At 57.1% G+C, this 13,967-nt stretch overlaps 2 protein-coding genes across 2 annotated transcripts; one reads left to right on the top strand and one right to left on the bottom strand.

The window, feature by feature from the left end:
- The first annotated feature begins 4,015 nt into the window (after positions 1–4,015).
- Positions 4,016–5,586, top strand: LOC103351517 (C-C motif chemokine 7). The gene is made up of 3 exons (XM_008271107.5): positions 4,016–4,150; positions 4,890–5,004; positions 5,349–5,586. Exons 1-3 carry the CDS (start codon positions 4,075–4,077, stop codon positions 5,443–5,445), a joined length of 288 nt encoding a protein of 95 aa, XP_008269329.3. The 5' UTR covers positions 4,016–4,074; the 3' UTR covers positions 5,446–5,586.
- A 1,173-nt stretch (positions 5,587–6,759) lies between these two features.
- Positions 6,760–9,465, bottom strand: CCL1 (C-C motif chemokine ligand 1). Its single transcript, XM_017349305.4, has 3 exons — positions 9,325–9,465; positions 8,168–8,279; positions 6,760–7,143 (listed from the first exon to the last, which is right to left on the bottom strand). The coding sequence occupies exons 1-3, from the start codon at positions 9,446–9,448 to the stop codon at positions 7,041–7,043; spliced, it is 339 nt and encodes a 112-aa protein (XP_017204794.3). The 5' UTR covers positions 9,449–9,465; the 3' UTR covers positions 6,760–7,040.
- Positions 9,466–13,967: the final 4,502 nt, after the last annotated feature.

Below are 13,967 nucleotides of genomic sequence, written 5' to 3'. Positions count from 1 at the left end.
GAGCCACCATCAAATAATCCCAGGAAGTCTCAATATTTGTGGCAGCGGGTGCCCCTGGAGAAGGCTTGGCGGGGGGACCTACTGTAAAAGACCTTTGGGTTGCTACATTTGACAAAAATACTGCAAGGAGAGCGTCTATATGAAAAATCACTCCGTGATGTTCTGAAATTTGACTTTAAGGATCCTGCACCTCGTCTGGCAGCCCACCCACTGCAGGGCCATTTCTCCATGGATCCTGGAGTCCCTCGGTGGATCAGGAGTTGAGGTTGCATCTGACAGCTGGGTAAGAGCCGTGAGTCTCTTCTGCAGGTGTTCATCTGGGGTTTCTGCCAACAGTCAAACTGCACCACAGTAAGCATCTGATCTTACTTCATTTCTAGGGGGTTCCACAATCATCGCCACACACCCCTGCCACCAAACCACCCTGATTACCAGCTCTGGCCCTTTGGGCCCCCGGGTTCACCATGCCCGCCTTGTTAAATGGGCATCTCCATTTGGCTTCTGCTACCTTGATTCCATTCTAGCAAACCCCACTCCATCTCAGTGGCCATTCTTGCAGGGACAGGGACAGGGAGAAGGAGAGGGAGAGGAAAGAGAGGGAGAGGGAGCTCCAGGATCATCTGAGTACTTACCAGTGTCAATGTAAGTTATGGACACTATGAAAGGACCACCTGGTCGACTCGCCCAACATCACAGGAAGGTAGCAAGTAGCAGCTGATCTCTAGGCTCAGGGGGTAAGCCATTTGCTCCAGATCACGCAACCAGCAATGGCAGCCTGTGTCTGACCCAGATCCCAGGCTCCCAGCCACACTCTCCTATGTGATGTTCATCAGGTCCTGAAGTAGTGGGAAGCACAGGCAGCAGTCCTTACAGTGGAGAGGATTTGAATGGCTCCTGCCCACTCCCTTTCCAGATTGGGACATGTGTGTGGGAGTGGATTTTTCTTTGAAGATTTATTTATTTTTGATTTTGAAAGTCAGAGATCTATAGAGAGAGGGATAGACACAGAGAGCTTTTATATCCGCTGGTTCACTCCTCAGATGGCTGCAATGACCAGGACTGGACCAGGTCGAAGCCAGGAGCTTCTTCCGGGTCTCCCACATGGGTACAGGGGCCCAAGGACTTGTGCCATCTTCCACTGCTTTCCCAGGCCATAGCAGAGAGCTGGATCAGAAGTGGAACAGCTGGGACTGGAACTGGTACCTACATGGGATACAGTCATCATAGGCAGTGGCTTTACACAGTGCACCACAATGCTGGCCCCTGGAAGAGGCTTCTAAGGGTGTCAGGCTGAGCAGAGTAATCCAGATTTGGTGGGCTGCTCCTGTACCAGGGAGAGGTGTTAGTCGTCAGCTAGATTGTGGATGGGGGCCTAGGCTTCAAAAGAAGCCTGCAGTTGATGAAGTTGAAAGGGTCAAAACCTCCTTGGATGTTGGAATGGAGGCCAGGCTCAGGGACAAGGCTTGCACTCCCAGGGAAGCCCAGGGGACCCCTCCTCTTCAGAGGCATCAGGGAGTGCTTGGATGAGGTCATGAGACTTCGAGGGCTGCACCCCCAAGAGCTCTGGGTGCTGTTCTCTTGCACTGGCGGTGAGTGTGGAGGACGCCCCATCTCTGCGGTTCTGCACCGTTTATGCCCAGCATGAGCAGCTGGGGACCTGGTAAGTGTAGTCTCCCGTGCTCAATGCCAACACAGGCCCTGGCCTGGGCCCTTTCCACAGTGCTCCGAAAGTGGAGGCACAGCCCGATCCTCGAATCCCGTTGGAAGGCCTAGTTCCAGAGGCCACTTCAGGGTACCCAGGCCTGTGTCACCCAGGGCCTCCCTTCAGCTGGGAGGATATGAGCATGGCCCAGAAGAGACACTGGTTCCACGGATAGAGGTGTGGGCCTGGAGAGGATGGCTCCCCACATCTGGATGGGGCCAGTCCCCAGGAGCCACCTGGAGAGAGGATAAAGCCATCGGTTGAGGGCTGCCCTCCAGTGAGGCCCACGGGGGAGACAGAAGAGACAAAGTGCCTCAACCTAACCCTTCTCCCCATCCAGGGCCCCAGCCCGGTGTGGAGCCAGGCAGCCAGCAATCCCGTCGTTGCGATCCTCGCAGGCTGGCTTCCAGGCTGGGAACGGACGGACCGTGTACCTGAAGGAACACGCTACTCGTGCTCAGTTCTTGTACCGCTGGTGGCCAGCTTTTGTCTCACTGCTACGCTCTGTGTCAGCGTTATGTAAGACTCAGAAGGGCTGGACGGAGTCCTCTTCCCTGGAAGCCATTGTGCAAGCTTGGGAATTAGCTGTCAAAGCCCTCGGCCCCCAGGGGATATTTTTCAGGGGAAGATTTTCAGTGACGGATTTCGACTGCTTTAATAGTTTGCGAATTGCTGTGGTTTGTCCTTATTCCATCTTGCAATCTGTTAGTTCTGGTTTTTTGGAAATCGATGCATTTCCTCTAAATTAAATGCGTTGGCACAAGATTCTTTCTTTCTCTCCAGTGGCTGCGGGCTCTGTGGGGACGTTGTCCTTTTTATCCCCCTCAACCCGTCCTTCATTTGTGCCTATTTTTATGGCTTTATTTGTGCCTTTTTTGCGAGGTCAGTCTCAGGGAGTTTTAGCTTCATGGATCAATGTTGGACCTCATCAGTCCTCTCCCGTATGTGTTGTTTTCAAGTTTTGCTGTTTCTTTCGCCTTCGCTGGGTGTGAAAGACTTGCTTGCCAGAGGGGAAGGCAGAGAGGAGAGCATTCCTGCAAGGCACAAAAGTAAACATTGTCTTGCAGCCAAGCGTGGGGGCAGGAGGCAGGGGCCAGCGTAGCCAGGTGGAGGACTTGCCAGGCTTGGTGGCCAGTCCCATTGTCCCCTCCCTCCTGCCAGGACCCCAGCAGCACTCCCGGGCCCATGCTTCTCACAGGAGGGAGGCAGGCACGGGGGCAAAGCGCCCCAGCCTTGCTGTGTTCCCCACTTACTCCCTGCCAGCAACAGCTCTGGAACCACAGGCCTCCCTCCTGGAAAGGAAGGGCCCGGAGCAACCAGACGTCTCGAGCAGTGGCACAGGGAGCCCTTGTCATCAGCACCTGACTTGTTCTGTCTCATGTCTTGGACTTGCACACAAAACTTGGCTTGCAAAGGACTTCTGCAGGGGCCGGCCCTGTGGTGCGGTGGGTTAAGCCGCCATCTGCAATGCCAGCATCTCGGAAGAGAGTGCTGGTTCGAGTGCCAGTTGACCTGCGTCGGATCCGGCTCCCTCCTAATGTGCCTGGGAATGCAGCAGAGGATGGCCCATGTGCTTGGGCCCCTGCACCCACATGGGAGACCCGGATGGAGTTCCTGGGTCGTGACCCTGTCATTGTGGCCACTTGGGAAATAAACCAGTGGATGGAAGATGTCTCTCTCTTTCTATCTCTCCCTTTATCTATGTTACTCAACCTTTCAAATACATAAAAATACATCTTAAAAACAAACAAAAAAAACCTTCTGTGGTGAAATGAAAGTCAGAGAAAGATTTGGAGATGGACTGCAAGCTGACTGGCTTTCTCCTCTGGGGGCCCCACTCATTTCCTGTGAGATCTGGGGCAAGTTATTTAATCTCTGCACCTCAGTTTCCTCGTCTGTAAAATGGGCATGATAGTCATGGTGTGCACCTGCTCAGGACTAAATATGCAGCACGCACAGAGCCCAGAGCACAAGGCTCTTCCCCTCCTGGACTTAACTTTCCCTGGTGTTGGAGGCAGCAAGCATGGGAGCGCTCCCTGGGCGGCGTCCGAGGTGAGCGCCTGGCAGCCCGTCTGTGTCCTCCTCTTCCTCTTTGGCTCCTTGTGGTCTGTCTGGGCGGCTGCAACCCAACAGCCTGTGCAGCCTCCCTCTTGCATTTCCTAGAAAACCCTCAGCGCCGGCTCCAGCTCAGCAGATTTGGGGCCCTCCTCCTCATGACTTGACCTCCACCTAACCAGGAAAAGGTCTTGTGAGACACCCCCCGCCCCCACCGTCTGCTTCCTATAAAAGGCAGGCAGGATGGCCAGGGAGGAAGAGAAGCAGAGAGCAACCCTGAGGCTGGAACTTGGCTCTCCCGTGGCAGCAGCCCCAGCATGAAGGTCTCCGCAGCTCTGCTGTGCCTGCTGCTCCTAGCGGCCGCCTGCAGCTCCCAGGCACTCGCCCAGACAGGTGAGGCCCATCTCTTCCTCCACTCCCTCTCCTTCCTTAGGTTTCTCTCGCCTTCTAAGCCAAAGGGCCCCACTTTATATATATATATGTATATATATATATATATATAATGTATTTATTTATTTGAAAGTAAGAGTTGCAGAAAGAGAGAAAGAGAGAGAGGCAGACAGAGAGAGGCCTTCTATCCACTGGTTCCCTCCCCAGATGACTGCAATGCCCAGTGTTGGGCCACACCAAAGCCAGGAGCCAGGAGCTTCTTCTAGGTCTCCCAGGTGGGTGCAGGGGCCCAAGCACTTGGGCCATCTTCCGCTGCTTTCCCAGGCCACGGCAGAGAGCTGGATCGGAAGTGGAGCAGCCGGGACTCCAGGTTTACCCACTGCGCCATAGTGCTGGCCCTGGGGCCCCACTTCTAAACCCAGCAGAGCAGCAAGGCCCCTTAGAGCTTCACTCAACGCTGAAACCCAGATCGGAGACAGGAGGGGCCCAGCCCACCTTGCTGCCTGGAGCCCAGTGTCTTTTCAGGTCATCCCGAACTCTGCAGCTCTGGGGCCACTCCTGGCGCCTGTCCCAGGGCTGCCCCTGGCCACCTCCAGGCAGTGCAGTCTGAGCCACAGGTCACAGCAGGGGTGCTGGGCTCCAGGACGGATGAGGTCTGCTTCTGCCTTCGCCTCTGGTCACTTCCTGCTGCACTCAAGCCCACCCGCCTTCAGAGGCTTTCTCTTTGTGACTTTGCTTCTAGAAACGAAGCCAGCCCTGACCGCTTGCTGCTTCAGCTTTGTCAGGAAGAGGATCCCCCTGCAGAGGCTGGTGAGCTATCGGAAGACCAGCAAGGCCTGTGTCAAGGAGGCTGTGATGTGAGTAGAAAACCCCGCCCATGCACCCCTCCGCACCCCATGCTCTCCAAACAAAGCTGGGCCCAGGTGGGCCCTGCGAGACTGAAGCCAGGCAGCTCCTGGCTGCTAGCCTGAGGACTCTAACTCTCCCGCTGTAACAGTGCAGAGGCACTGGGGTCCCTTCACAGGTGGCTGCCCATGCTCTGGTCTCCGCTTTAGTGGACACCAAGATGACTTCCCCCGCCACCAAAAGCAGCCACGGCCTCCAGGGCCCTTTCTTCCCACAATCCTCCCCGCTCCCAGCCCAGGGACCACCCACCCTGCCATGGGGTCCACCTGACTGTGCCGGGCCCCTTCCTCCACAGCTTCCGGACCAGACGGGACCAGGAACTCTGTGCTGATCCCATGCAAAAGTGGGTCCAGGATACCATGAGGGTCCTGGATGGAAACGTCACTCCCTGAGGACTGCAATTCTTCCACCCACATGCAGATGTGACCTGAGTAGGGGACATGATTGCTGCCTCTTCTCTGGCTTCCCATGTGCCCCCAGCCTGGTTTTCCTGTAACCTTCAAATCGAATGCTTTCTCTTTTATGATGCAAAATGCATTCTGTCTTCAGTAATGTTAGCTAAGACTCCCTCCCCCCCACCCCACCAACCCATACCTGCTGCCACCGCTCTCCCTGTCCCTGTGCCTCCTCCTTCAGGCAGCCTCCCAGCCTGAGATGAGTAACCCATGTACTCCTGGTCCCCAGAGGAAAACCAGGGGCCCGATGGAGGCAATGGCACTGGGCAGAACTGACTGTGGGGGGTGGCGCTGTACAACCAGAGGATGAGCAAGTTAGGACGAAAGGGAGAGGGCCAGAGTCTGGGGTCCAGAATGTAAAGTTGAAGGCATTTAGATAGGCTGGGCTGCAGGGGGATTCAAATACAGGGCAGGAGCTGGACCCAGCTCTGAAGGCAGCCAGAGGTGTGATGATTTCAAGGAAGAGAGACTAGGGAGAGCAGTTGTGCCTTGAGTGGGATGGGTGGGGCCGGGAACATTGAGAAGGGCTCCCTGCACCTGTCCAGGTAAGAGGAAAAGGGGCAGTTCTGGGGTGCTGGGGAGGAAGCAGATGGCCAAGACTGGGCCAGATTGTGACACACTGAATGCTGGGGACACAGGGTGGAGCCCGGGGACACAGGACATGCCACCTTGCTCCCCACAGCCACAGAGCTGGCCTGCACAGGGGCACCAGGTCTGAGGCCCAGTCTTAGCTCCCTCCCCCGTCACTTCCCTAGGTCATACACTGTGGCCATTCAGTTCACAGGGACAGGGCCTCTTCTTCCCCTGTGGCCCCGGGGCCCTCCTGACCTGACTCAGCTGTCTGCCCCTCCTGTATGAGCTGAGTTGGATCTCTGGAAGCCCAGGGTCCACTCATGCCTACATCCCCACAGAGGACAGGGCCCCGAGGCCGGTGTCCCACGGTACCAGGTAGCATGCTGGGCAACTCGAGACACCATAAAGAGTTCAGGCCTGAGGGCAGGAGCCCTGGGCTCCAAGGCCAGATCTGGCCCTGGCTTGTTCCGTGTTCTATCCAGCCCTCAGTCACCTCGTCTGTGCAATGGGGTTAGCAGCATCTCACAGGCAGACGAGCTCACAGCCAGGGCATTGGATAGCATCACCCCCTGCACCTCCTGCATCCATCACTGCTTCACTGTGCCTCCCTCGGCCGTCAAACCTGGAGGCAGAGAATCTGCCAATGCCCCCGCCCCCAACACACAGCGTCACAGCAAGGCAGGGAGTAAGTCTTTTATTGGCTCCTGTTCCCTAGGTACCAAGTCCAGCATGTCTCCCTCCTCCCCCACCCTTCAGCCCCTAGCCCCACCCCTCAGTGCCAATCAGTTTTGCACCCTGAAGTCCCCTTGGGATCCAAGAGGCACCAGCCAGCAGGAGTGCAGGATTCTGGGATTAAGTAAAGTGCAACATTGTAGCTTATCAAGTCCCAGTAGAAGGAAGGGAGCAGGACTAGAGGTAGGTGTGGCGAGGAACAGAGCTCAGGAGGGAAGGGAATCCGCTCAGGGTCCCTTTGGCAGGCAGGGCTTCATCTTTTTAAAGTAGCCCTGGAGCCAGCCCACTGTCTTCAAGGCACAGCTTTCTCTGCCTCCTCTCAGCTTGAATCTGCGAGCAGAGAAAAAGGAGAGACCGAGTCACCCACTGCACACCACACACAAATACCATGTCTACCTCCTTGCTGATGGGTGCCCAAGCCTCTCCCTGGGCCTGGCTTCCCCTCTGTGAATGAAGGCGCTGTTTGAGAGCTGATCCATGGCTGGTACAAGGGTGTGGGGGAGGCGTGGGGTTGGTAACTTACTTCGTGGACCCTCTCCTAAAGGTTAGGGCTGCAGATGTGGGGGAGGGACTACAGGCTTTGCAGGCGCTCTGACAATGAACCTTGACATGGATCTCTCTGCTCCTACTTCCAGTGTTTCCAAATCCATCTGGCCCCACAGGACATGTGTGTGTGTGTGTGTGTGTGTGTGTGACTATTGTGCAGTCTATAGCCAGGCTCTGCCTCTGAGTGAACTTAACACCAATACATTTGCCTCCCTGAGCCTCGATTTTCATGGTAATAGCAATGTGTGTCCCAGTAGGGTCCATCGAGGTGATGTATGGACACCTGAAAATACCTTAAAATAATCCTAGTATGTGAGAACAGCCTTTTTAAAATTCTTAACCACCCTTGATCCTGTGATGCAGCTGTCAGTTGCACCCCATGTCACAGGTAAGGACAACAAAAGTGTGAATGGTAAGGAGGGACAGGCAGTTATCTGTCCAAGGTCACCCAGGACTCTAGGTTAGCAAATACAGAGGCAGGACTTGATCATGGACCCCTTGCTCTTCCACTACACAATAACACCCTGTGGTTGTGGCTCGGCAGCTCCTTCCTCTGGGCACACAATGCTGGGACCTGGTATCTGGCATCTTGGAGTTCCAGGAAACACAAGGTACCACAGGAGCACCTGCTTGGGAGCTCGGCACTCCCCCTAGCGCCCAAGCGCGGCTCTGCACGCAGTTGTAGACCGCCTGGCTGGCTAGGTTTAGAAACCTTATTCCGGTGGAACAGCGCCATCTAGCGCTTGCTGTTCTAATTCCCGGGCCGCCGCGTTGGGTCCTGCAGGGGAGTGGGCAGGGGATCACTCACATGATGGCGTCGTAGGGGCAGGTGGAGCTGCTCCTTCTGTAGCAGTGGATGGTCTTCAGGGGAATCCTTTTCTCCACGAAGGAGAAGCAGCAGTTGGAGGAGGATACGTGCACTGGAAGAGAAGCACAGAGGAGAGTCTGCATCGTTTCCCAGCCTCTCACCCGCAGGGTGATTTTTCCTAAAGCCCCTGGCGAGCAGAGCCAGGCCCAGGCTTTCAGGCCACCCACATGCAGAGGGCACGGATTCTTCGTTCCGGAGCAGTGAGGACAGCACAAGGACTGGACCTCACATCGGAGCTCCCCACAAGCCTCCTGGACCCTACCTTCAGAGGCTCCTCCAGCCCTGACTGCACCACAAAGGTGTGGTCCTACCCTGGAGCTCAGGCCCAAGGCTCTGGACCCCACACCCTGGGGGAGGGGCAGCGGTGGGGGCGAAGCTGGTCTGTCGGACGCACACAGGACACTGCGGTCCTTGGTCACAGACCTGGACTGAGCTCAAAACTGTTGAGGAGTGCAGGCTGGCTAACCAGCAAGGGGAGTGCTCCCAGGAGCTGCCCATCCCCCCAACACCATCTCTCCTGGCTCTCAGTTCTGCCCAGCACCCACCCTCCACCCCTAAGAGACGTGTGTTCCAGTCCTCCTGGCTTGATGTTTCACACACTCCCTTCCATGTGGGTCATGAGGCTGGGGTCCTCCCACCAGCCTTGGAGACAGTGCCATCAACTTCATCTCACCACCCACAGAGAAGGCAGAATCTGAACAGTAAACTTGCCCAGGGTTAGCCAACCACAGAGCCCCCAGTGTAGCCTCAGCCTCTGCCTGTCACCCGGCACAGTGTACAGCCCCGCCCCAGTGCCTCCTCTGAGCCCCCCCACTACCCAGCTTGCTCTAAATGAACGGACAAGTCCTCCCTGGTGTCAAAGGCTCTGAGCTAAATTTCTTCCTGCTGGAGCTGGCGGCTCAGCTCCGTGTGTTCGCCCCTGACTCGCCGTTCTCCTTCCCGCCCCAGCCCATCCAAGTCCTCCTTCTAACTCTTAGGTGAGAGGAGGGGAGATGGAGACGGATGATCAAGGTGAGCCCTGCCCCAGCCCAGGAGGAACTCCCTGCCTTCCAGCCCGCCCACCCAGGGAAGGGCAGAGGGATGGCAGCCCCACTCACTGCTCTTGCCATCCACGTCTTGAGGCCACATCGCGACCAGCAGCAGGCACGCCAGAGCCACGGGGACAAGCTTCATCTCGGGCAGTCGGGCTCCGGAGACACTGAGATCTCTCTCCTGGCCCATCCTTCAGTGCCCAAAGCTTATATGAGCCCGGGGTGGAGTTTCCCAGGCCGTGCAGAGGTGGGAGTCACAGGCAGAAGGGACACTTACTCACACCCAGTGGCCGCATGGAAAACTCCCTCCCCCTCCTCTCCTGGCGGTGCTGGAGGTGTGTTTGGGGGCCGGGCGGGGTTGGGAACTTCCCCAAGTGAGGAGTAGATAAGGATCTGATAAAGAAGATACGTGGGAGCTGTCCTGGCTGAGTGGGAAGCGGAGAAAGGTGACTGAGAGGAAGTGGCCTCTGTGTGGCTTGCCTGGCCCCAAATCGCTGCATCCAGATCTGCAGCTGCTGCCGCTGGGACAGCACAGAGCAGCGGTGTTCTCTAGCCTGGAGCACCTGTGCCGGCACCTGCACCAGAATCCAAACCAGCGATTGTGCAGACTTGCCCAAGCGCGTGTGTGCACTAAGTGGAAGCTGTAACACGTGACTGAGGGTGGGCAGCACGGATCCCCTAAGTCAGGTGCCTAGGCCAGAGGCTTGCTGTTGCTATTTTTTTAATCCTCAACATTTTTCATATATATATATATATATATATATACATATATATATATATATATATTGACAGGCAGAGTGGACAGTGAGAGAGGGAAAGAGACAGAGAGAAAGGTCTTCCTTTTGCCGTTGGTTCACCCTCCAATGGCCAGCGCGCTGTGGCCGGCGCACCACGCTGATCCGATGGCAGGAGCCAGGTACTTCTCCTGGTCTCCCATGGGGTGCAGGGCCCAAGCACCTGGGCCATCCTCCACTGCACTCCCTGGCCACAGCAGAGAGCTGGCCTGGAAGAGGGGAAACCGGGACAGAATCCAGTGCCCGATTTCTTATATATTTTTAAAAATTTTATTTATTTATTTGAAAGAGTGACAGGGAGAGACAGAGATCTTCTGTCTGCTGGTTCACTCCCCTAAGTGACCACCATGGCACTTGAAGCCAGGAGCCTGAAACTCCAGATCTCCCATGCAGGTGCAGGGGCCCAAGGACTCGGGCCATTTTCCACTGCTTTCCCAGGCCATAGCACAGAGCTGGATCGGAAGTGGAGCAGTGGGGACTGAAACCATGGCTCTGATATGGGATGCTGGCACCACAAAGCCGGCCATCTCAACACTCTTCAATTGTTTCCTCTGTTTGAAGCAAGCACCAATGAGATGCAATGCCTGGCCTGGAACCATTTTTTGCTTCAACTCCCAGATAAACAAGAGTCGCCCAGTGTAAGGCTGGCAGGAGATGGGCCATCTCAGGAGCTTGGTGGGGACTGGGAGTTGCCTGCCACGGTCAGAGAGCATCCTGGCAGCATGTTCTTTTTTTTTTTTTTTAAAGATTTATTTATGTATTTGAAAGGCAGAGTTACAGAGAGAGGTAGAGACAGAGACAGAGGTCTTCCACCTGCTGGTTCACTCCCACAACAGCCAGAGCTATGCTGATCCAAAGCCAGGAGCCAGGAGCTTCTTCCAGGTCTCCTTTGTGGGTACAGGGGCCCAAGGACTTGGGCCATCTTCTGCTGCTTTCCCAGGTCATAGCAGAGAGCTGGACCAGAAGTGGAGCAGCCAGGACTTGAACCGGTGCCCATATGAGATGCTGGCACTGCAGGTGGTGGCTTTACCCACTATGCCACAGCACCGGCCCTGGAGAGCATCCTGGCAGCAGGTTCTTACAGCAAGGTCTCCTACAGGCGGGAGGCCAGGAAGTCTGCCTTGTGTGCAGTGACAGGCAGAAAGGAGCGCTCTCCACTCAGAGCAGCCGGGCGGAGCTGCAGGGTGAGAGAGAAGGAGAGTGGTGGGAGTGGAGCAGTGCTGGGCAGATACATGGCTGTCCAGCTACAGAGTGGTCAGCACAAAGATGCTGTGCGCTGAAATAAACAGCACATAGCAGGTGCTCGGGAAGCAGCAGCCGAGCCAAGTCTGTGTTCTGAAGCCTTGAGGGCCAAGTGCATCACCCAGTCACAGAGGTTTGGCTGGTGTGACCCACCTTGATGGTGCACTCTGCAGCTCAAAAACCTGCTGTGGCTTCCCATTGCCAGTTGGATGAAGCACAAGTATGAGCTGCTCACCTGGGCGTGCATGGCTGTCCACGTGACGGCTCTCGGATTCCTGTGTGCCCAAGGGCTCACGGTTCCCGTCTGCCATAGGTTTCCCATGTCCAGGACTCTGAGCTTCGCATGCAGAGCCCCCCTTGCTACCTCCCTTTGGGACCATCACTGTCTCTGTCAAGACCCTCCTGTTATGCCCCAGAGGCAGGACCCTAGCTGCCTTGGAAGCCCCCAGTAGGCAGATTGCCCTGAGAGGCGCTAACTTCCCTGCCCCTCATCACCCACCCCTCTCTGCCCTCTCCACTGATGCCTGCATGGCAAGCAGGCATGTTGGACTTCTCATGCAGTCTCCTGGGAAAGCTTTGGCCAAAGTGTGTGTGTCCCAGCTCCATTTCAGGGCCAAAAGCAAAACCCATATGCCTGTACATGACAGAGGGAAAGAGAAAACCTCCAGGTCATTCTCTTGGGCACCAGGAGAGGAGACCCACACTTCCAGGATGATCTCTCTGTATTGTCGTGGGAGAGTCTGCCCAAGGTCAGCTTGAGAGTTAGAGGCAGAGACAGGCGATGGGACTTGGGTCCTGGTCATCCAACCCCCGTGTGCCCCTGCCTCTGAGAACACCCTGCCAGCTGAGCCGTGGCTCCCGATTTCTCCTTTGCTCAGCCAGGTTCGTGCCTCTGCCCACCTGCTTCCTGCCATGCACAACGCAGCTGAAGTCGTCAGCATCACTAACCCTGCTGTGGTCTCTCTCGTGCTCCCTTAGGCCCTGAAGATGGAGCATTTTTTACCCCTTTGCTGTGAGCGGAGGAGAGAGAAGAGACCGAAGTGTGTGATCAGGTGCCAAATGGAACCGTAGGTACTTCAGACCCGGGGAATGGAGTGGGGATGTCGTGTGGCCACCCAGGAAATTCTCTGCTCATCCTCTCCTGCCTGGGCTGCTGCCCAGCCCACTCGAGAAGGGAATGGGGCAGTCCCTGCACCAGCTCATTTCCCCTCCTCTCCCACCTGCGGCCGCAGCCACCCCGCACAGGAAGAGACGGAAGACCTTGCCTTCCAGGCTTCCTGAGCAGGGCAGGGCACTGGCCAGTGCCTCTGCTCACAGCAGAGCTTCATGGGGCTCTCCTCCAGCCCCAGGTGGCTGTTAGGGGCAGCGGCTCCCTCCCCAGGCCCCAGCACCAAGGCTGGAACCCAGTAACAGCTCACCGCAGTGCTTGTGTGGAGTAGAATGAGCGGAGGCAGGACAGCCGAGGGTGTTCCAGAACACTCCCACAGCCAGAATGTTCCAGAACACTCCCAGCACGAGCACTCCGCCAGTCACTCCCAAAAACCGCTCGGACTCTTCGGCTCTTCTCGTGGTTAGAACTTGAAAGGCAGGAAGTGGCTTGTAGGAGCCAAGTTAGTGAGGCTGGGTGGAGAGCGGACAAGAGGCAGCCCATGTGCACCCAGCCCCTTCAGGGGAGCCCAGGGACGCCCCGGTCCTCCTGCCTCCCCGCCGCGTATCCCTCGTGCCGTGGGGCCCGGCCCTGCTGGGCGTCTCAGTTATAGCCCAGCCTGATCCTGGCAGACCGGGCTCACGCAGGCCGCTCTGGCTTTGCCCATGGCCAGGGTCACATATTCTCAGCTCCCTCTCTCAGGGCAGAGGCCAGGCTGGGGAGGAAGAAGGTGGCGTCTGGAGTCAGCCACACCACTGGACCTCGGGCGAGCGACGGACGCTTCCTGGGCCTCTGTCCCTTCCTTGTGAACGCTGCAGCTGGGTGGGCCTGGCTCGTCTCTCCCTGTGGTTTCCTGGTACACTCCCACACCTTGACCTAATCTGGGACTATTTGAAGGACTGCGTGACGTCTGTGCACACTCAACAAATACACCAGGTGCTGGGGACCGTGGAGGTGGAGGACACGGCAGTGTCCCGTGAGCAGCATTGGCTCGGAAGTGCTCACAGGGGGCCTGTGTGCCCCTGGCCCTCTCTGCAGCGTGCGCCACCCTCTGCCCCAAGGGAGCCCACTCCCTAGACCCTTTCCCATCTCACCTGGTGCTGCGACACCCAGGCTTGCTCCCTTGCAATTGCGCCCTTGCAATGTGAGCACGGTGACCCTTTGTGTCTTGTGTCTGCGCCAGGGCCGGCTGCAGCCGCGAGCGCAGGTGAATGCCCAGGAAGACCTCCAGCCCCACACACCTCGAAGGCTAAGCTCTTCCTCCTGCGTTCCATTCTCCTTTCCACCCCCGCCCCGCCCCCCCGCGCCGACGCTCATGCTCTGCTCTGTTGAGAAGGCTCTGCTGCGTGCTGCTCAGTGACAAGGTCAAGGAGGCACCCAGTGAGCCGCAGGCAAGCGGGGGTTGCCCAGAGGCTGTCCCGCCCGGGGCGGCCACCGGCTGTGCGACAGGGTGCACTGAGAACCTGGCCGCCCCTCGGCCCGCTGTGCTCCAGGTCAGCTGCAAGTCCTGCCTGGCTCCTCCAGCA

This window comes from Oryctolagus cuniculus, chromosome 17 (assembly GCF_051225735.1).
Source record: "Oryctolagus cuniculus isolate XC-2025 breed Fujian yellow rabbit chromosome 17, ASM5122573v1, whole genome shotgun sequence".
NCBI classification, from domain to species: Eukaryota; Metazoa; Chordata; class Mammalia; order Lagomorpha; family Leporidae; genus Oryctolagus; species Oryctolagus cuniculus.
Note: the sequence above shows the minus strand (reverse complement) of the source record. Positions and strands in the feature narration are given on the sequence as shown.